Raw genomic sequence first — 21,953 nt, forward strand, 5'->3', positions numbered from 1 at the left:
CATGCTATATATGTAAAAACTATACACACACACACACACACACACACACACACAGCCTTTTGCTAAACTGAAAGAAAGTAAAAATTCAAAGCAGTCAAGGGGTGGAAAGGTGGATTGGGTATGAACTTTTCTTCCTATATGTCAATTTTTGAAATGTCTCTCTCCCATCCCCACCATTCCCTGTGTTAATTGTCCTTACTTACATTTAAAGCAAGGGAATTAGATCATCAAACAGGTCACTCACACCTACCTCTAACTTCACACACCTTGGTCAATGTGAAACAAGCTTGAACTGGTTATATGCTTCCCCACCATTTTTATTTATTGTAAGCTACCTTAAAAATTTTAGACAATGTTATAATAAAAATATATGCTTTTCCCCCATTATCCCTGGTCTTCCCCCCATTTTCCCCCCATTATCCCTGACAAAGTGCTTCTTTTGTGACAAAGCACTATAATCAATGATTCTTATGTATGAGGAGCAACTCCAAGTAGAGGCATTCATGTCCCTAATGCTATTTTATTTTTCCTCATCAGCGAATTTAAACTACAACTTTATCCTGATCTCGCTCCTGTTCTTTGCCTCTTCTGCCCCCGCCCTTCCACATTCACCAGCCTCCTCTCCACCTCCTCCCAGCCTTTCCCTTTGCCCTCCCCTTTCTTCTAGCCCCTCCTCCCAGTTGAGTCAGTGGCTTGAAACTTTTAAAAGCTCTGTGCTCCAAGTTACAAAAAAGCTTTTACGAGGTATCAGCACTTTTCTTTCATTAGGGGGAAGGCGTGAGGAAAGTACCAAACTGCAGCGGAGTTTTAAACTTTAAATAGACAGGTCTGAGTGCCTGAACTTGCTTTTCATTTTACTTCATCCTCCAAGGAGTTCAATCACTTGGCGTGACTTCACTTCTTTTAAGAAAAAGAGTAAGTTTTTAAAAAATGAGAACACTTTACCTATTAGTTTCTTTTTCTACAAGTAAAACTTTCCTAAAGTTTTAAAATGTGTTAAATGTAGCTTGGAATTATGATACTGTAAATGGATTGATGGATTTGAAAGTGTTTCTATAGTTTTAAAGTTAAAATTTATTGTACCGAATTTATATTTTGACTGTTAAAAAAGTTTCTATTAACACTGCAACAGGTAAAAAGGTTCAAACCTTTCCGGTTAGAATAAAAGACTAGTTTACTGGATGTTTGGTTTTTCATTTTAGAGTATAATTTTATTATTATTTTTTGTAATCAGTAATAGTCTAGGTGCTATCATTTGTTGGGGGGGCGGTTAGGCGCCTGGGTTGGGGGATTTGACTGACTACATCGCAAAAATCAAAGTGTAAATTTGCTTAGCGTGCTTCCTATAGTATTGTACACTTCATAGAATAAAGTGCTTTTTTCACATGGAAATCTTGATTGATGTTCTATAGCTTCGCAAAGCCAACTTCTTTTGTGACAAAGTGCTTTGTTAAAACATCGTGGTTACTTGACTTCCACGTGGTTCCTTCCTAGAATTTTCCCCATTAAACAAAAAGGTATAAAATTAAAGAGTATTAACGTTATGTTTTAAAAATCAACAGTAAATTGTTACTTTATATTAGCAACCGCTATGGAAAGATTTGAGACCGTCAGGAGAGACAGCTTTTACTCGACCACGTTGGCAGTTTAGGAGATGAAATCTCCTAAAGTTTAGGTGGTGGTTAGTTACAGAGCATTAGAGATAAGACGTTTAAAAAAGTGTACGCCAGCGTGCTTTTCCAAAACCGTCTCCTAAAACGGGAGCTCCTAGAAAGAGCAGGGAAAAAACTTTCTTAAACAGCGCTTTGGGAGCTCCCCTCCGCCAACACCCGCCGCCCCGCACCTTCCCTCTGCTCGAACCTGTAACCGAATTCAGAACTCTGGGGCAGTTCTTTGGAGTTGGAGCTGCTAGGGCAAAGATAACGCTAATGCGTTGCTTAAAAGGGTTCAATTTTTAAAATACTTCTATTGGTAACACCCATTATGTTCATCAGAAATGCAACCATGCATTTTTGTGCCCGGCAAGGATTTTCTGGTCTGTGTAAATCTACAGACTAAAATAATTAGTTTAGATTCTTGACGTGACCCTGCAGTGGAAGTATTTGCACCAGTGAATGCTGAAAAGCAAATAAAACTGAAAGCTTTACGGAGGCCGTGGGCCGGACGGGTACGGGGCGCCTCCTGCCATCTTAGTGTCTGCCGGGCTCCTTCCCGCGCCTTCGCTTCCTGAAACAGCGCGGTTTGGGGACGTTTCCCCCAAATCCTCACAAGTCAAACCGAGCGCAGGTCCGAGTTCGTCACTGCAAAGGAACCCAGGGTGCGGGGTGGGAGGGATAGGAGGAGAGATGGGCTGAGTGCCAAATGGTAGAAGAACAAATGGTTGATTTAATTAAAGTTGTCAATCTAATTTCCCATCCCTCTCACATCAGCACCCACCCCCCCTTTTTTTTCCTCTTTTAAACTTACTGAATTCCACTATCTCCGCGTTGGTAAGAAAACCTGAATACCTTGGGAATTGTGCTTAAATTGCACTTGCAACGCCCCTGGAAGTTCCTGAAACTTCCCGAGAATGAGGCGGGGCGGCGCAAGGGGAAAGGGCAGGGAGGAGAGACCCTCGGGGAGCTGATGACGCGTCTGGGGCAAGTCAGCCTGTTTCGGAGAAGCGCGCCTAGCGGTCGGAGCAGCGCTGCGCCCACCCTGCCCCTTTAGTGATCCAGCCTGCCTTTGCTGGGGGTTTCTGATAACGCTCTCCTTGTTCCCCAAAGGCGTGCTTCTTTTTCTCTCCAGGTACAAAGTAGGGGTGAGAAGGGGAGAGCTACACAATGTTGGAAAAAGAAGCGTGGCTTTATTTGGAAGTCGATTGAATTTCTTTTGCTTCCCCGACCCGGTTAGTAACGGCAAGGAAGATACTGAATCTCGCCCTCCGAAAATCGGGCGCATTTGACCTCGGTGAATAGTGTCCCTGTGAGGAAGCCTAATATTTACGTTTGTGCAAGGATAGCTGGAAATTAAAGCGTCTAGTAATGCAGAGATTTCATTAAGCTAGCGCGCCTCCCCGTCCACCCCACCCCCCACCGCCAGGAATGAAATAGGCCAGTTAGACAGAAAACACCTTTGGGAGAAGAGTAATTACTTCTAGGTAGGCCGAATTGCCTGGAAATTATACCAAGCAGAGGCAGTACATTCCGTTCCTTCCTGGCGATGTTGATTCTATATTATTGTTCCCCCAGTGTGGGGGTGCTTTGTACTTCCCAAAGTCAGGGTAGACTGGTTACCTGTCCTCTGCTGAGAAAATGCAGTGGTAATGCTTTGCTCTACTTTCTTCACTGTTTAAACATGTTCCACATTTTTCTAATGCCTTCTGAGCGTTCTCACCCCAGCCACCGAGTTCCTCACCCTTGGCAATTGTGATACCTGCTGTGCTCTCACTCTCCTTGGGAAACATGGTTCCAAAGATGCTCGGCAGGAGGCAGATTAAAGGCTGTGCTTTCAGAGACTGAAGGTTGCTTTGTTACTTAGATGTTTCCATTTCCTGCATAGAGAAGGGGGGAAAACACGGGGTGCATTCTCTCTTTTCTTTTCTCTACATCCAGGGGTGTAGCTTGGTTTGAGCCTTTATATACGATACCCGCAGGGAAGGGAATGATAGGACAGTCACCAGTGATTAATACCTTCCACTCCGCCTTTCCTGTTGTTCTGACTTATCTTCAGGATTCTCAGTTATTTGAAGAGATGTGTGGGAGCTTATGCGCACACACCAGTTCAGCTCTGGAGAGAAAAAGTAATTATCTAGTGTTTATTATTAATGTAATATTCCATATGGATAATTCAAGTTTAAAAAATCTCCAGAGCATCTCTTCCATGGGAGATTAACATTTTTATAATTCTTAGCATAATTGCCTACATTCTCCATCTTAAAGTTACCCTTTAACTATGTATGTACAGTTTCTTTTACCAAATTTCAAACTGTGGTTAGCTCTTTTTTAAAAAAAATATATCAGTGGCTTATACAATTTCATAAATTTCACATTCCAATTTTCCTATGCTTTTAAAATAATATTTTAAGAAAAATGTATGCTTATCATCTGCTGGGCATGATGTCTCATGCCTGTAATCCTAGCCCTTTGAGAGGCTGAGGTGGGAGGATCGCTTGAGGCCAGGAGTTTAAAACCAGCCTGAGCAGCATAGCAAGACCCCATCTCTATAAAAATTTTTTTTAAAAAAGAAAATGTATGTTTGTCAATCATTTCTTAGTTGCTGTTTTTCTAAAGAAAAGATGAAAAATTTAAAAACAAATTCTATACATATACAGGTCTTTTAAAGAGTAAGAACCAAACTTTACTGAGCTGTTACTAAGAGCTTCACATGCATGAGTTATTTATTAAACTGTCATTGAAAAAAAATAGACTGTCTGAATCAATACACTTGTGAGCGCCCTAAGGATGTCTTTATATGATTATAAAATAACAAAGCTGTTCACTAAAAATAGTCACTTTGGAGGTGGAAGTAAGAGTAGGGGCAGAGGAAACGCCAAGGACTGATAGAAATATATTAAGTTACATCACAATTGAAGAACATGGCTTTTAGCCTGCAGCTTCTGACTTAGGGGTTTCTCTCTGGTAGCCCTAAATTGATCTTGAGAAGCTTGTTTTGGGGGAGAATTGAGTAGTAGCTGTTGAACTAGGGAGGGGATTGTCTTTTTTTTTTGGGGGGGGGATTGTCTTTTATGGGATGCACCATCTTCTCTTTAGATGGAATTCCTCACACCTCAATCTCCACCTCCTCTCATTAAGTGTATGCTAATATAAGTTGAGTGATGAGGAGGGGTAAGAGCTGGGGAAATAAAGACTTGGTGGTGTTTTTTTGTTGTCCTCCCCTCTGCCCCAAAATAAGCAGTTCACAACATCAAATACCTACACAAATACGCAATTCTTTATAAATAGATGTTTACATACAGTAAGTTTGATACACTACAGTTAGGCCATCTAGGTATAAATAAGGAAGTAAAGGTTGGGTATTATCTGATGACCTGGGAATCTTTTCCATGGAACTTCATTCTAATCACTTTACTGCCTGCATAGACTCAGACTGTAAAGATGTTATATTAACCAGGGTCAATATCAGCTGCTGCTCTTCCGCTTCAGAGCCCTAGCCTTCCCCGGTATTTATCATTCTTGAAATAAACACGATTTTAAACGGGCTGTTTCTTTTTGTAATAGTATCCTTGGCTACAATAAAATTGTGTGGTGCAATCAGAGTTAGAATATCGTAGAACTAGGGGACAACTACACAGTTGTGTTATTTCTTTATTTTGTTGTTTTGTTTTTTAAATCTTAACCTGCAACAACCTAACAGTGAACTGAATGTACAACCATGATACCTGATGCAGTTCTACAAGAATCCTAACCCTCATTAGGATCTCATTTAACAAATTCAGGAAGCTCTTTGTTAAAAAGCCTTGTCTCTCTTTTTTTTTTTTTTTTTAAAGCCAGTCAAATTTAGCAGTGGGGGTTGTAAAGAGCCTTTTTTCTTAATTTAGCTCTATTGCCTGCTCAGGAATCATTTGAAGCATGTTTCAACAAACAGCTCTCTGTTTCAGCAATTGTCACTTGAAAATTTAACAGTATGAGAATATGAGATGATGACAATACTTTTTTACTGTGAAGTCTCCTTTTTAATTAATTTGAAACTTTAGAAAGTTGAGATACATAACTACAATTAAGAGAATCCCAAAGAGACAGTAAAAAACAAACAAAAACTGTTTGGTTTTTTGCACAGTATCTTTTTATTTTTTGTGGAAGCCCCATTTAATTCTTTCTTTCTTTCTTTCTTTCTTTCTTTCTTTCTTTCTTTCTTTCTTTCTTTCTTTCTTTCTTTTTCTTTCGGAGATGGAGTTTCACTCTGTCACTGAGGCTGGAGTGCAGTGGTGCAATCTCGCTCACTGCAGCCTCCACCTCCCAGGTTCATGCCATTTTCCTGCCTCAGCCTCCCAAGTAGCTGGGATTACAGGCACCCGCCACCACGCCTGGCTACTTTTTTGTATTTTTAGTAGAGACGGGATTTCACTATGTCAGCCAGGCAGGATTACAGGTGTGAGCCACCACGCCTGGCCACATCTCTTACTCTTTTAAGCACTGGGGATACAGCAGTGAACAAAGCAAACTCCCTCGTATAGCTCACATTTGAGTTGAGGAAGGCAAATAATAAATCCTTCTCATGGAAGGAGGTACATAGTAATTAGGCAAATATTTACTAAATCAAGTAGAGATAAAGTTTATTAAAATAATAATTTTTTAAAAAACAGGGCAAAGGGAATAGGAAATGACAGGACTGGGGAAAGGATGTTGCTATTTCATACTTGGTGGTCAGGAAAGTTGGCTGATGAGGTGAGACCTGAAACAAGTGAGGATGTGAGCTGTGTGGATAGAGCAGAGCTCATGAAACCAAACTGATTGTTTATTTATTTTCTCAAGATTGACTGATTACTCGGAGTATAGGTTGGCGATCAGGGTGACCAGGCTAATGATATGAAATCTAGCAAACTGATGATGGCTGAGATCAAGCTAAGGGTGACTGTTTTAAGTGTGAAAGAATAGACAAGTGAGTTCACTCAATGACATTACTGGAGGGGCAGAGGTTATTATAAAAGTGAAATAAAACATTAGAAGGGTTTGCATTTGAGTTTTTGGGCATGAATAGTTTTGAGTGTTAGTACATTAGGCACACATGATTTCCCTTTCCTCCCAAAAAATCCATTAAATAGTTTTATCAGGAACTTCCATAGACATTTCCTTATGTAGGTTTAGACTCTGATTTTATTCTTTCAGATATTAATGACCTTCACCTTCTCTTTTCTCTCAATCATAAAAAGATGCTGGATATCAAATTTCACTTTAGTTTTCAATAATCCTATTTACCTTTATTTAAGTCTCCACTGTCAACTCATTACATTTCTCTTCTTGAGAAAAACATTTAAAGTTGGAAGTAAAATACTTAATTCTAATAACTATTAGGATATTAATGGCATGGAAAGACTTCACTGCAACTTCGGCACAGTGATTTGTTTCTAAGGCTCTAGCAAAAGGCATAGTCAAATGTAATTTAAAATCAAAGCTTTATTTTATTTTATTATTTATTTATTTATTTTTTGAGGCGGAGTCTCTATCTCCCAGGCTGGAGTGCAGTGGCACGATCTCAGCTCACTGAAAGCTCCGCCTCCCGGGTTCATGCCATTCTCCTGCCTCAACCTCCTGAGTAGCTGGGACTACAGGTGCCTGTCACCATGCCTGGCTAATTTTTTGTATTTTTTTAGTAGAGACTGGTTTCACCGTGTTAGCCAGGATGGTCTCAATCTCCTGACCTCATGATCTGCCTGCCTCAGCCTCCCAAAGTGCTGGGATTACAGGCGTGAGCCACTGAACCAGGCCCCAAAGCTTTATTTTTAAGAGATTTCATTTGAATTAAAGAATCTTCCTAGGCCCCACCTAGGGCCCCACTTAGTGCCTGTAGCTTTGGACATCCATCCAGTCTAGGGGGCCATGATGAGCAAAGGAAATGTAATCTAACATGGCGCATAGATGGCAAAAAGTGTGGTCCAGCTGCTAAGACTCTGCTCTTTTTTTTTTTTTTTTTTTTTTTTTTGAGACGGAGTCTCGCTCTGTCACCCAGGCTGGAGTGCAGTGGCCGGATCTCAGCTCACTGCAAGCTCCGCCTCCCGGGTTTACGCCATTCTCCGGCCTCAGCCTCCCGAGTAGCTGGGACTACAGGCGCCCGCCACCTCGCCCGGCTAGTTTTTTGTATTTCTTAATAGAGACGGGGTTTCACCGTGTTAGCCAGGATGGTCTCGATCTCTTGACCTCGTGATCCGCCCGTCTCGGCCTCCCAAAGTGCTGGGATTACAGGCTTGAGCCACCGCGCCCGGCCAAGACTCTGCTCTTAACGAGAACTTTGCACAACTCCTTTTAGACCTTGGTCTACATGTGAAGCACCAACTCAGTATCTTAGAGGTGAAGGCATGAATATATGTGGTATGTCCAGCTGCATTGGTCTTCTCATCTATCAAATAAGAAATATAGCTGTCTCCTCCTGGTGAATAAAAGTGCAGTTTATAGTCTGCAGATCAATGCCAGGGATTCTGTAAACATAATTATGCCCTTTTATTATAAAAGGATGTTAACTTATCATACAAGGTTTGGAAAAGCGAAGATATTAAATCAGTTTGGGAAGGGTGCAGCAGGAAGGAAAAACCAGTTGCCAAAATTTGTTTCATGGCAAAGGGAGCAACTACTAAAAAAAAAGGAACAATTTTTGTTACCTCTTTTTGGGCAGCTGTCCCATTAAATATTATTTGATGGTGTCTATGATAGTGGTAACCGACAGATAGCTACATGTTACAGGATACTTGGTATCCAATTTGATAACTGCATGGGTGCTTAAAGAAAAGACAACTTTGCAATTAAGTTGCTAGTGTATTAAAAAAAGAACTACTACCTAAAGAGCTGCCTGATGACCTAGTTCATATACTATGGAACGGTGGAGTATTTTTGTAGAATCTCGAAATTATATGAAAGTTATGTGTCATACGATTTTTTTTAATAGAATGTAAATAAACTTAGTGATGAATTACTATAAGCATCTACACAATCACATTTTAGTTTGAGTAATGATGAAATCCTAGCTAAAATTACTTCTGTTTTGCCTAGTCATATTTCTAGATATGATAGGTTTGTCTTCAGCGCTATCATTGCATGAATGTGATGAGATGTATGCAAACAGTTTATCTTTTTACACTTGATTGTTTTTTTGCTATTTTCCCCCTAGCAATCGAAATATCTGAGCAAAAGCAGATGACACTGGCAAAATATTGTAATTTTTTACAAACAGAATTAGGGCCAGTTTTACCATCATCACATAGAAACTGTCTATTGATACAGCTCCAAAAATTCTGTTTGTTTGACCCTTATGGACTGTACTTCTTCATTTCCAGTCTAGTATTTTCTGCTAAATTATAGGGTTTTTTTTTTTTTTTCCTTTCACATTCTCTCACCATCAAACTATCCATCACGGCTAAATTACTCCCTCACTTCAAGCCTTTCCTTGGCTATTTAACTGTCTTTGTCAGCCTTTCAAGCCTTTGTTCTTTTTGACTGCTGTTTTCATACATCAATTTTACTTTCTAACTTGTCACTTCAGAATCTAAAATGACTCTTCCAAAGTAGAAGGGAAGCTCCCTTTTTTATGACCACTGGGGAGCGTTATTTCTGTGGCCTTCGCACCCACCCTCCACTCTTATTCAGCATTCCTTGGCACCAGTCCCTGGGCTGTCATCAAAGGTACCCATGGTATCTAATTTAGATAGCTGGTGCATAGTTTAGCTTTATGGCTCAGCCATCTTTTATTTGTTCGGCCCAGGAAATCCCAGGTGAGGTGCCCATTTCATTTTTTCTTGTTCTCTATGGCCAGGAGACACAGTCATTAGACAGAAATGTAATGTTGCTTGCTGGCGAAGAAGATTCCCCTGATAATTTCATTTACTTCCTACAAGGAGCTACAGCTCATAGTTCAACTCCAGATGAGAAACTCCTTTATATTCAGATAGTGAACATATTTCTAAGAAGCCTAAATAACCCTACCTTTGGTTACACTATTTAGAATTCATTACTAAGCTCCTACAAAGTCTTAGCTTTGCTTGTTTTTAACTATTAAATAATATTTGACTAATTCATCCTTTTCTAAACCCTCCAATTACTACTGTCTGCTGAAAATTAGCCTGTATTCCCTATGCCTGCCACATCATGTTACTCACTTCTTCCCAGCTTTCAGCCCTGGCTAAGGTTGTGTATACCAAAGCGTGGAAGCATTTCTAGCTTTAGTGCGGCCTTACTATACTTTTAAAACCAGTGTGAGGCATTGAAAAGACTTGGCCTGGGGATTGTGAATCTTCTTCTGGCTCTATCTATAGCTAAATATTTCCTATACCCTGAGAACCTCAATTTTTATCAGCTAAATGGATAACGGGAATTAGAGCATAAATTGAACTAGACAACTTTGGGGATTCTTACTGGTTTCTACCAACTTAGATCTTTTTCTTTTTATTGAGACGGAGTCTCTCTTTGTCGCCCAGGTTGGAGTGCAGTGGCGTAATTTCTGCAGCTGGGTTCAAGCAATTCTCCTGCCTCAGCCTCCTGAGTAGCTGGGACTACAGGAGCGTGGCACCATGGCTAGCTAATTTATTGTATTTTTTGTAGAGATGGGGTTTCACCGTGTTAGCCAGGGTGGTCTCAATCTCCTGACCTCCTGATCCGCCTGCCTCCCTAAGTGCTTATAGGCCTGAGTGGATTATAGATGTGAGCCACCATACCCGGCCAGATCTTTTCTTATCCTCAGTAATGGAGAAGCCATAGGCTTTGGATAGCTAGATATTGATAAGAAGTTAAATTGGATGTATAGCCTGAGGGTCCAAGGCCCAGTAAGGGAATTTTAAAGTGTATAACAATGAAAAGATGAAAACCAATCTTTTCTGGCTGGAGAAAACACTCTGAAGTAGGTTTTCTTTGTTTTTTAATAAGGTTGTAAGTAGTATTGAGACAAAATGAACTTTTTACTTGAAATGTGATGTGTATTTAGTCTTTGTTTTTGAAAGTAGGTTACTACATATAATGACACATTGTAGCAAAAGAGTATATTCCCATATAGCCTACTTTCTCTCTGGACAGAAGACTGACTTCTGAGCTACATAAGTCGCTGCTTAAGAAAAAAGCAGTCACCATTGCTTGGGAGGCTAAGGCAGGAGGATTGTTTGAGCCCAGGAGCCTGGGCAACATAGTGAAATCCTGTCTCTAAAAAAAAAAACAAACAGAAAAGTGTAAATGACCATAATATACAGTATACACAAATTACACTTGAAAAATCTTCCAGAGGCTCGGCGCAGTGACCCACACCTGTAAAACCAGCACTTTGAGAGGCTGAGGTAGGCAGATCACCTGAAGTCAGGAGTTGGAGACCAGCCTGACCAACATGGAGAAAACCCATCTCTACTAAAAATACAAAATTAGCCAGGCGTGATGGCGCATGCCTGTAATCCCAGCTACTCAGGAGGCTGAGGCAGGACAATCGCTGGAACCTAAGAGGAGGAGGTTGCGGTGAGCTGAGATCGTGCCATTGCACTCCAGCCTGGGCAACAAGAGTGGAAACTCCATCTCAAAAAAAACTTTCAGAGTGAAATTAGTAATAAAATGATATATAATAGCATTAAGGTTTTGGAAAGAAGGTTATGTATGTGTTCATAAGTGTTCTCACCTGTATTCTTAGATAGCTATGCTTTGAATAACACATCAGGATTTTGCTTGGCAAACACAGACCTACCAGGCAAAAATTGTCCTCATTTATCAGACAAATAAAATGAGCAGAGGCCTAGCACAGATGGCTTCTCAAGTCACACAGCAAGGCAGTGGTTGAGCAAGCAATACATCTTCCCAGGTTAAAGATTGCAACTCACCATCTGTTGCTTCTAAGTCTTACTTTATCTCAACAAAACAAAACACGTGTTAGATCTTTACTTCACTGGGGAAAATGGGGCAGGAAGAGTTTGCACTTGTTGTTTTGTGAAAGAATGTTAGAAATATATGAAACATGTAGTATTTTGACTATCAGCTGAAAGGTACTAAACGTGAAACTAGTAATTTGCAATCTGTGATCCTTGAATTGTCTTTTTGTTTCTTTCAGGTGGTGCCCAGGCAACATGGGTGACTGGAGCGCCTTAGGCAAACTCCTTGACAAGGTTCAAGCCTACTCAACTGCTGGAGGGAAGGTGTGGCTGTCAGTACTTTTCATTTTCCGAATCCTGCTACTGGGGACAGCAGTTGAGTCAGCCTGGGGAGATGAGCAGTCTGCCTTTCGTTGTAACACTCAACAACCTGGTTGTGAAAACGTCTGCTATGACAAGTCTTTCCCAATCTCTCATGTGCGTTTCTGGGTCCTGCAGATCATATTTGTGTCTGTGCCCACACTCTTGTACCTGGCTCATGTGTTCTATGTGATGCGAAAGGAAGAGAAACTCAACAAGAAAGAGGAGGAACTCAAGGTTGCCCAAACTGATGGTGTCAATGTGGAGATGCACTTGAAGCAGATTGAGATAAAGAAGTTCAAGTATGGTATTGAAGAGCATGGTAAAGTGAAAATGCGAGGGGGGTTGCTGCGAACCTACATCATCAGTATCCTCTTCAAGTCTATCTTTGAGGTGGCCTTCTTGCTGATCCAGTGGTACATCTATGGATTCAGCCTGAGTGCTGTTTACACTTGCAAAAGAGATCCCTGCCCACATCAGGTGGACTGTTTCCTCTCTCGCCCCACGGAGAAAACCATCTTCATCATCTTCATGCTGGTGGTGTCCTTGGTGTCCCTGGCCTTGAATATCATTGAACTCTTCTATGTTTTCTTCAAGGGCGTTAAGGATCGGGTTAAGGGAAAGAGCGACCCTTACCATGCGACCAGTGGCGCACTGAGCCCCACCAAAGACTGTGGGTCTCAAAAATATGCTTATTTCAATGGCTGCTCCTCACCAACCGCTCCCCTCTCGCCTATGTCTCCTCCTGGGTACAAGCTGGTTACTGGCGACAGAAACAATTCTTCTTGCCGCAATTACAACAAGCAAGCAAGTGAGCAAAACTGGGCTAATTACAGTGCAGAACAAAATCGAATGGGGCAGGCGGGAAGCACCATCTCTAACTCCCATGCACAGCCTTTTGATTTCCCTGATGATAACCAGAATTCTAAAAAGCTAGCTGCTGGACACGAACTACAGCCGCTAGCCATTGTGGACCAGCGACCTTCAAGCAGAGCCAGCAGTCGTGCCAGCAGCAGACCTCGGCCTGACGACCTGGAGATCTAGATAGAAGCTTGAAAGCATCGAGATTCCACTCAATTGTGGAGAAGAAAAAAGGTGCTGTAGAAAGTGCATCAGGTGTTAATTTTGATCCAGTGGAGGTGGTACTCAACAGCCTTATTCATGAGGCTTAGAAAACACAAAGACATTAGAATACCTAGGTTCATTGGGGGTGTCAGGGGTAGATGGGTGGAGAGGGAGGGGATAAGAGAGGTGCATGTTGGTATTTAAAGTAGTGGATTCAAAGAACTTAGACTTTATAAATAAAAGTTTCTTTAGGTGATACATAGATAAGGGCTTTTTCTCCCCGCAAACACCCCTAAGAATGGTTCTGTGTATGTGAATGAGTGGGTGGTAATTGTGGCTAAATATTGTTTTACCAAGAAACTGAAATAATTCTGGCCAGGAATAAATACTTCCGGAAAATCTTACGTCTTTTCAACAGGAAAAAGGATTGCCCTTAAGTCCCTGCTAAAACATTCCATTGTTAAAATTTGCACTTTGAAGGTAAGCTCTCTAGGCCTGACCCTCCAGGTGTCAATGGACTTGTGCTACTATTTTTTTCTATTCTTGGTATCAGTTTAAAATTCAGACAAGGCCCACAGAATAAGATTTTCCATGCATTTGCAAATCTCAGCGTTATACGTATATTCTTTTTCCATCCACTTGCACCATATCATTACCATCACTTTTTCATCATTCCTCAGCTACTACTCACATTCATTTAATGGTTTCTGTAATAAACATTCTTAAGACAGTTGGGATGTCACTTAACTTTTTTTTTTAAGCTAGAGTCAGGGAATCAAGCCATGCTTAATATTTAACAATCACTTGTATGTGTGTGGAAGAGCTTCTTTTGTTTGTCATGTATTGGTACAAGCAGATACAGTATAAACTCACAAACACAGATTTGAAAATAATGCACATACAGTGTTCAAATTTGAACCTTTCTCATGGATTTTTGTGGTGTGGGCCAATATGGTGTTTACATTATATAATTCCTGCTGTGGCAAGTAAAGCACACTTTGTTTTTCTCCTAAAATGTTTTTCCCTGTGTATCCTATTATGGATACTGGTTTTGTTAATTATGATTCTTTATTTTCTCTCTTTTTTTAGGATATAGCAGTAATGCTATTACTGAAATGAATGATTTCCTTTTTCTGAAATGTAATCATTGATGCTTGAATGATAGAATTTTAGTACTGTAAACAAGCTTTAGTCATTAATGTGAGAGACTTAGAAAAAATGCTTAGAGTGGACTATTAAATGTGCCTAAATGAATTTTGCAGTAACTGGGATTCTTGGGTTTGCCCTACTTAATACACAGTAATTCAGAACTTGTATTCTATTATGAGTTTGACAGTCTTTTGGAGTGACCAGCAACTTTGATGTTTGCACTAAGATTTTATTTGGAAGCAAGAGAGGTTGAAAGAGGATTCAGTAGTACGCATATAACTAATTTATTTGAACTATATGCTGAAGACATCTACCAGTTTCTCCAAATGCCTTTTTTAAAACTCATCACAGACGACTGGTGAAAATGCTGAGTATGACACTTCTTGCATGTCAGCTACATAAACAGTTTTGTACAATGAAAATTACTAATTTGTTTGACATTCCATGTTAAACTACAGTCATGTTCAGCTTCATTGCATGTAATGTAGACCTAGTCCATGAGATCATGCGTTCTGGAGAGTGTTCTTTATTCAATAAAGTTTTAATTTAGTATAAAGATAGCCTCTATATTCCGTGTGATTTGTTTCCCCTGCCGAGACGTAGTCTTGCTCTGTTAACCAGGCTGGAGTGCAGTGCCGCCATCTTGGCTCATTGCAACTCCTGCCTTCCAGGTTCAAGCGATTCTCCTGCCTCACCCTCCCGAATAGCTGGGATTACAGGCACCTGCCATTGCACCTGACTAATTTTCGTATTCTTCGTAGGGATGGGGTTTTACCATGTTGGCCAGGCTGGTCTGGAACTCCTGACCTCGTGATCCACCCACCTCGGCCTCCCAAAGTGTTGGAATTACAGGGGTGAGCCACCGTGCCTGGACTATATTTAAAACTAATTGATGGCATATTTTATTTTATTTTTTGAGACGGAGTCTGGCTCTGGCGCCCAGGCTGGAGTGCAGTGGCCAGATCTCCGCTCACTGCAAGCTCTGCCTCCCGGGTTTGCGCAATTCTCCTGCCTCAGCCTCCCGAGCAGCTGGAACTACAGGCGCCCGCCACCTCGCCCGGCTTATTTTTTTTTTTGTATTTTTAGTAGAGACGGGGTTTCACCATGTTAGCCAGGATGGTCTCGATCTCCTGACTTCGTGATCCGCCCGTCTCGGCCTCCCAAAGTGCTGGGATTACAGGCTTGAGCCACCGTGCCCGGCCTGATGGCATATTTTAGATTAAACACATTTATACTGGTTATCAGAACTTAAGCAAATAACGTCACGTTTTCAGGGACAATATTTATCATTAGCTCTGTTCAGTGCAACATTAATTGTAAACATTTTTGGATATCTATTGAACCAAAAGGAAGATAAAGTGTTGAATTTGAAATATATCTTTAATGGGATGTGTGATAGAGTTTAAAATAAGGAAATATTGAGGCTGTAATCCCAGCACTTTGGGAGTCCAAGGTGGGTGGATCACCTGATGTTGGGAGTTCCAGATCAGCCTGACCAACATGGAGAAACCCTGTCTCTACTAAAAATACAAAAATAGCTGGATGTGGTGGCGTATGCCTATAATCCCAGCTACTCAGGAGATGGAGGTTGCAGTGAGCTGAGATCGCCCCATTGCACTCCAACACGGGCAACAAGGGTGAAACTCCATCTAAAAAAAAAAAAAGAAAAATATTGAGTAATTTAGTAGATGAGACATGACACGAGTAAGCACAAAATCTTAATGATGATGACATTTTAAAGCTGGAAAGGCTGAAGAAACAAGAATAAATAAGAAGGGATCAGTTTGAGTACAGTTACATGAAGCAGCAAAAGAGTAAAATTTATTTCAGTTCACAATATTGTAAAAATACAGAAAACAAGATTTAAAAAATTCATGATACCCAAGTAAAAAATCAACAACTCAAAGGGAGTAGAACAATTCTGGGCAATTGATTAAATTGTAGTTTTAAATATGAAATGTTAACACTTTAAATCACACTTCAAGGATTTTTTCTATTATAACTTACTAAAGTTATTTACACGAAGATTTATTACCTACCACAAAGCAAACTGCTGACTTACTGGAGCATAAAAACATTAGTAATTTAGGCCAGGCGTGGTGGCTCAAGCCTGTAATCCCAGCACTTTGGGAGGCCAAGGTGGGCAGATCACAAGGTCAGGAGATCGAGACCATCCTGACTAACACAGTGAAACTCCGTCTATATTAAAAAATCAAAAAAAAAAAGAAAAGAAAATTAGCCAGGTATGGTGGCAGTCGCCTGTAGTCCCAGCTACTAGGGAGGCTGAGGCAGGAGAATGGCATGAACCCGGGAGGCAGAGCTTGCAGTGAGCCAAGATCGTGCCACTGCACTCCAGCCTGGGCAACAGAGCAAGACTCCTCAAAACATAATAATTAGTTTGGATCAGTTGCTTCTCTATTATTTGTTTTTGGATGAAAAAAGGTTGTATCATTTGAAGTCAGAGGATTGTCTAAAAGCCAGTTTCCCATTCAATTTGATATAATTGGTAGGGTGAATACTTCTTCAAGTACTATTACTTGAGTGATTGAGAATTATATGGAAGAGGCAAATACTCTGCACTCCCCTCCCACTATGTGTCTGTGCATGTTTGCATTTAATATGGGGAATAGACATGATTTGAGTGTATATGTGTATTCATATAGGGTAAGATGTGGATGGACAAATGATCACACAATAAAGTGGTAGGGCAGAAGTATAAAATAAATTTCTGATGCTTGTGTATGGAGGAGGGAAAGCAAGTTCATCTTTCAGAAATAGTCATTTAGGTCATCCTAAACATTTCCCAACTTTAAGATTTTACGATTGTAAAATATTTTATGTACATCATATATACATTATACATATCATATATGTACACAACTTATGGAACTACAGTCTAAAATGGAGAGTTAGGTCTCTCACCACTTTCTATACCTCAACATACACCAGGAAAGTCCTAATTCTCAGCAGAAATCACTGTTAAAAATCAACTAGGTATCAGGCACTTTGTTAAACAGTGGGGATTCACAGAATGACCACAGCTTTTGCTCCCACGAAGCTTACAATGTGAATTCTTCCAGTTTTATTTTTTATTTTTTTGAGACGGAGTTTCGCTCTTGTTACCCAAGCTGGAGTGCAATGGTGCGATCTCGTCTCACTGCAACCTCTGCCTCCCCGGTTCAAGTGATTCTCCTGCCTCAGCCTCGTAAGTAGCTGGGATTACAGGCCCCTGCCACCACGCCTGGCTTATTTTGTATTTTTAGTAGAGACAGGGTTTCTCCATGTTGATTACGCTGGTCTCCAACTCCTGACCACAGGTGATCTGCCCGCCTCGGCCTCCCAAAGTGCTGGGGTTACAGGCGTGAGTCACCGTGCCCAACAAATTCTTCCAGTTTAAAAAAAAAAATGCCCATTTTTCATCTTATCTTAATTGGCTGCCTGCCTGGTTTTACCTACTAAAGATTAAATTGAACTGTTTTTAACAAGTATTAGAAAGGTATGCAGTTTCTGCAAATATTTATTTGACATTCAGTTTTGGCATAAAATTTAAGTTTAAAAAATTTGAGCCGGGTGTGGTGACTCATGCCTGTAATTCCAGCAACTTTGGGAGGCTGAGGCAGGTGGATAACTTGAGGTCCGGAGTTCGAGACCATCCTGGCCAACATGGCGAAACCCCATCTCTACTAAAAATACAAAAATTAGCCTGGTGTGGTGGCACACGCCTGTGATCCCAGCTACTCAGGAGGCTGAGACACGAGAATCACTTGAACCCTGGAGGCAGATGTTGCAGCCAGTCGAGAACGCACCACTGCACTCCAGCCTGGGTGACAGAGTGAGACTCTGTCTCAAAAAATTAAAAAAAAAAAAAAAAAATTAAAAAAAAAAAAAAAGAAAGAAAATAAGAAAGAAACTTCCAGGCCCAGAGCTGGTTTTTTCCCCCTTATTTTATGAAAATGGCTGAACCTCTCAATTTGCCTAGGGTGCTAGTTCCCTGCCCACACATGGCCTCTTCTAAAAATTCCAAACTTCAGATTCCAACATGCCGAAACATCTGTGCTTTGTACTTGGAGGGAGAGCAAAATAATGAAGTTTGGGGACTTATTAAAGTCTTAAAGTGAGTTCTTTTTATAAACAGCACACCAACAGTGTAGAAACGTGTTTATAATCTTTACTGGCTCCAAGATTCTGTTTTTACCTTTTCCTGGTTGGGCAAATATAGCTTAGCCCTTGGCATGTCAGAATTGGCAGCTGGCAATTTTCAGAACTGAAGAGGAGATGTGGAAGAAACACATCAGAAACACTGCTTCAAGAAGAAAAAAGAAGACTATTGTGTAGAGAAGAAAACTAATATCTTTTCACATTAAGGAGGGAAACTATGCATTTGTTTCCTGGTCTTCAAAAGTGTTGAAATTTTAATTCGTATTATTTCTTCTGGTCTCCGGATGTTTCTTTGCAATGACTAAATGCTTATTTGGGTTATGACGTGTAGTGTAATTTCAATGCCCACACACTATCCTGTTGAATATAAAAACAGTCTCAACAGGCACCCACTTTAGAAGGTAAACCCTATGCCCAAGTCTTATTGAATGCAATGTGTCATCTGTCCCTATGCATATGGAACAAATTGGAGCCTGATCTGGCTTTCGTGCTGCAGTCTCTTGTCAGTCACTCTTTACAAAACCATCCATCAGAATTAGTAGAGACAGTAAAATAGTTTCTAGTGGCTGCATTAGCAGAAACTGTAAGTGTTATTTTATAGTATTTTATTTATTTATTTTTGAGATGGAGTCTTGCTCTGCTGCCCAGGCTGGAGTGCAGTGGCACGATCTCGGCTCACTGCAACCTCTGCTTTCTGGCTTCAAGCAATTCTCTGCCCCAGTCTTCTGAGTAGCTGAGATTACAGGCGCCTGCCACCACGCCTGGCTAATTTTTTTGTGTGTGTGTGTGTGTGTCTTTTTTGTAGAGATGGGGTTTCACCATGTTGGCCAGGCAGGTCTTGAACTCCTGACCTTGTGATCCGCCCACCTTGGCCTCCCAAAGTGCTGGGATTACAGGTGTGAGCCACCGCACCCGGCCTGTTTTATTTTTATTTAGAGACTGGGTCTCACATTGTCACTCAGGCTGGAGTGTAATAACCGTGGAGGTGCAGTCACAGTTCACTAAAACCTCGAACTCCTGGACTCAAGGGATCGTCACGGGTCAGCCTCCTGAGTAGGTGGGATTACTGAGTAGGTGGCACCACTGCACTCCGGTGGTAATTTTTAATTTTCTTTTTTGTTAGAGGCTGAGTTTTCCTTGGTTGCCCAGGCTGGTCTCCAACTCTGACCTCCAGCGATCTCCCACCTTGACACTCCAATGTTCTGGGATTACAGGAGTGAGTGACCCTATTGGGACGATTTTATTTTTATTTTTTATTTATTTTTTTTGTTCAGCCTCTGTAGAGACTGTCAAAAATTGTCAACACCAACTATATTTCTGGTCGTCATGGTGGAGTATTGAGAAAAATTTTCAATTAGCAATAATGGCACCCTGGATAAACCTCATTGACTACAATCATGCCACTGTGCAAAGCTTGGGTATTTTATTTTAAAAGTAAGTAAAGAGAAATGTAAGATTGCTTTCTGCTTTGAAAAACTCAGAGTTATACATTTCAGATTTTCAGGAATATTTATTAACTCTAGACACAGTTAATTAATTTGGAAACCCTTCCCTACAAGAATTTAACCTTCAGGTCAAATTGTCAGAAAATGGCTGCAACTTAGGCTAACTCTAGTGAGTAAGCGTAAAATAGTGAGATTTGTTAACACAAAACTTAAAGCTTTAACTCTCACCAGAGTCTCAGAATCTAAATTGGCCATTGGCTTGGAAGACTTTGATATAGTTGTGGCTCAATTTCTAGTTTCCCTCAATTTAGAGCAACTGGAATTAAATGGACTTAATAATTCTCTAGCATATCAAATGCTAATCATCCAAGCTACTCACTATAGGACCTATTCAAAGATAGACACCACCAGACACCTGATTAAAGACAGTGCTTTTTCTGGGACAATTTTCTATATTTTTGCAAATCTTGTCAATTACTGCCTTGTGTGGGGGCAGGTAATTTAAAAATCTTTGAGGGGAACCACCTAGCGTTCATGAGTTTCAAATTTCAGTGAGACTGAAGCAATCTGGAAATTAGATGTAACTATATCCAGCATCCTGTCATCTACAGTTAAATATAAGTTAAAACTATAACAGAGGTTTGCTTGTTACATTATGTTCTGTATATTTGAAATACCTTATAATTTATAATTTTATAATTCATAATTTTAAAAATGACTGCAGATATAAAAATTATAAAATGATTGAGGTTATTTATTTCAGTTTAGAGCTTTTAATTGTATATTTCTTCTCCATTTTCATACCCTTAGTTTCTTTTCTTTTTTTTTTTTTTGAAATGGGGTCTCGCTCTGTTGCCCAGGCTAAGAGTGCGGTGGTGCAAGATCTCGGCTCACTGCAAGCTCCGCCTCCTGGATTCAGGCCATTCTCCTGCCTCAGCCTCCCACGCAGCTGGGACCACAGGCGCCCGCCACTACACCTGGCTAATTTTTAATATTTTCAGTAGAGACAGGGTTTCACCACGTTAGCCAGGATGGTCTCCATCTCCTGACCTCGTGATCCACCCTCCTCGGCCTCCCGAAGTGCTGGTATTACAGGCGTGAGCCACTGCGCCCGGCCCATACCCTTAGTTTCTTCAGTCTAGCCTCCCACTAGGATTTTTTGATTCATGACGTCTTAAAAAATATACTTTCCTCTCACGTTTTGTTCAAAACTAAAGTTTCAACTCTGTCATTTTTTTTCACCCTTAATCTACAGCTGAAGTCAAAACAGATTGAATGGTATAAAGCTTCTATCAAATTCCTTCCACCCTTGCTCTTACATTTAGAACAGTTTGTCAGATTTTTGTTTGCTAATGTGTGGTATCAAGCACTTTTCTTCGTCATCTATACCGTGACATCTTATACCTTGCTCTCCTTTTAACAAACAAGTGCCAAGTTAAATACTTAAATAGTAACTCTGGAATAATGTAGCAGACGTTTAACCTTTGTAATTAAAGAGTGTCATTGGCCGAGCATGGTGGCTCATGCCTGTGATCCCAGCACTTCAGGAGGCCAAGGCCGGTGGGTCACGAGGTCAGGTGATCCAGACCATCCTGGCTAACACGGTGAAACCCCGTTATTCTACTAAAAATACAAAAAAAAAAAAAAAATTAGCGGGCCGTGGTGGCATAGGCCTGTAGTCCCAGCTACTTGGGAGACTGAGGCAGGAAAATCACTTGAATCCGGGAGGCGGAGGTTGCAGTGAGTCGAGCTTGCACCACTGCACTCCAGCCTAGGCGACAGAGCGAGACTCTGTCTCAAAAAAAAAAAAAGTGTCATTGAAAAGCATTAAAATTTGTGTTTAATTTTCATCTTTTTTCTGGTCCTCACTTGTCTGAAGGACTTGCAGTATTTCATAATTAAAGGGTATAAGAACTGTAGGTGATGGTTATCTAAAACTCCAAACATGGCAAATGTGGGCATGAGGGTACCACTTGGCATCTGACGAGTGATTTTTTAGTCAGCAATATAACAAAGCTCTGCCTTTAAACTGACGATTCTACATGATAATTAGCTATTATGAGTGAGACAAAAGGAGCTAAAGAATGTATTACAATTTATACCTAATTAGAGAACAATTTTACTCTGGGAATCTTTATATGAAAGTATTGTCAACTTGTAAGAAGGAAAAAGTAGTTCTAATAAAAAAGAAAAATTAACAAATCAGAGGAATTTACAGTTTTTTCTTTGTTTGCCAACTGCATGTTTACTTTGGAAATGAATTATTAACAGGAAAAAATCACTCTTTCAAT

At 40.6% G+C, this 21,953-nt stretch overlaps 1 protein-coding gene, 1 long non-coding RNA gene and 1 other non-coding gene across 3 annotated transcripts; 1 reads left to right on the forward strand and 2 right to left on the reverse strand.

Moving 5' to 3' along the window:
- The first annotated feature begins 730 nt into the window (after window positions 1–730).
- Window positions 731–14,615, forward strand: GJA1 (gap junction protein alpha 1). Its single transcript, XM_045391601.2, has 2 exons — window positions 731–915; window positions 11,725–14,615. Exon 2 carries the CDS (start codon window positions 11,741–11,743, stop codon window positions 12,887–12,889), a length of 1,149 nt encoding a protein of 382 aa, XP_045247536.1. The 5' UTR covers window positions 731–915; window positions 11,725–11,740; the 3' UTR covers window positions 12,890–14,615.
- On the reverse strand, window positions 1,210–2,530 carry LOC141410047 (uncharacterized). Its single transcript, XR_012433385.1, has 2 exons — window positions 2,467–2,530; window positions 1,210–2,300 (listed from the first exon to the last, which is right to left on the reverse strand). It is a non-coding gene; the product is annotated as an uncharacterized lncRNA (long non-coding RNA).
- A 4,876-nt stretch (window positions 14,616–19,491) lies between the features above and the next one.
- Window positions 19,492–19,632, reverse strand: LOC123573304 (U4 spliceosomal RNA). The gene has a single exon (XR_006698008.1). It is a non-coding gene; the product is annotated as a U4 spliceosomal RNA (small nuclear RNA).
- Window positions 19,633–21,953: the final 2,321 nt, after the last annotated feature.

Source organism: Macaca fascicularis, chromosome 4 (assembly GCF_037993035.2).
Source record: "Macaca fascicularis isolate 582-1 chromosome 4, T2T-MFA8v1.1".
NCBI lineage: Eukaryota > Metazoa > Chordata > Mammalia > Primates > Cercopithecidae > Macaca > Macaca fascicularis.

What these genes read in the sequence shown, in the direction of transcription:
- GJA1 (XM_045391601.2), top strand. Translation starts at nt 11,741, where the DNA reads ATGGGTGACTGGAGCGCCTTAGGCAAACTCCTTGACAAGGTTCAAGCC.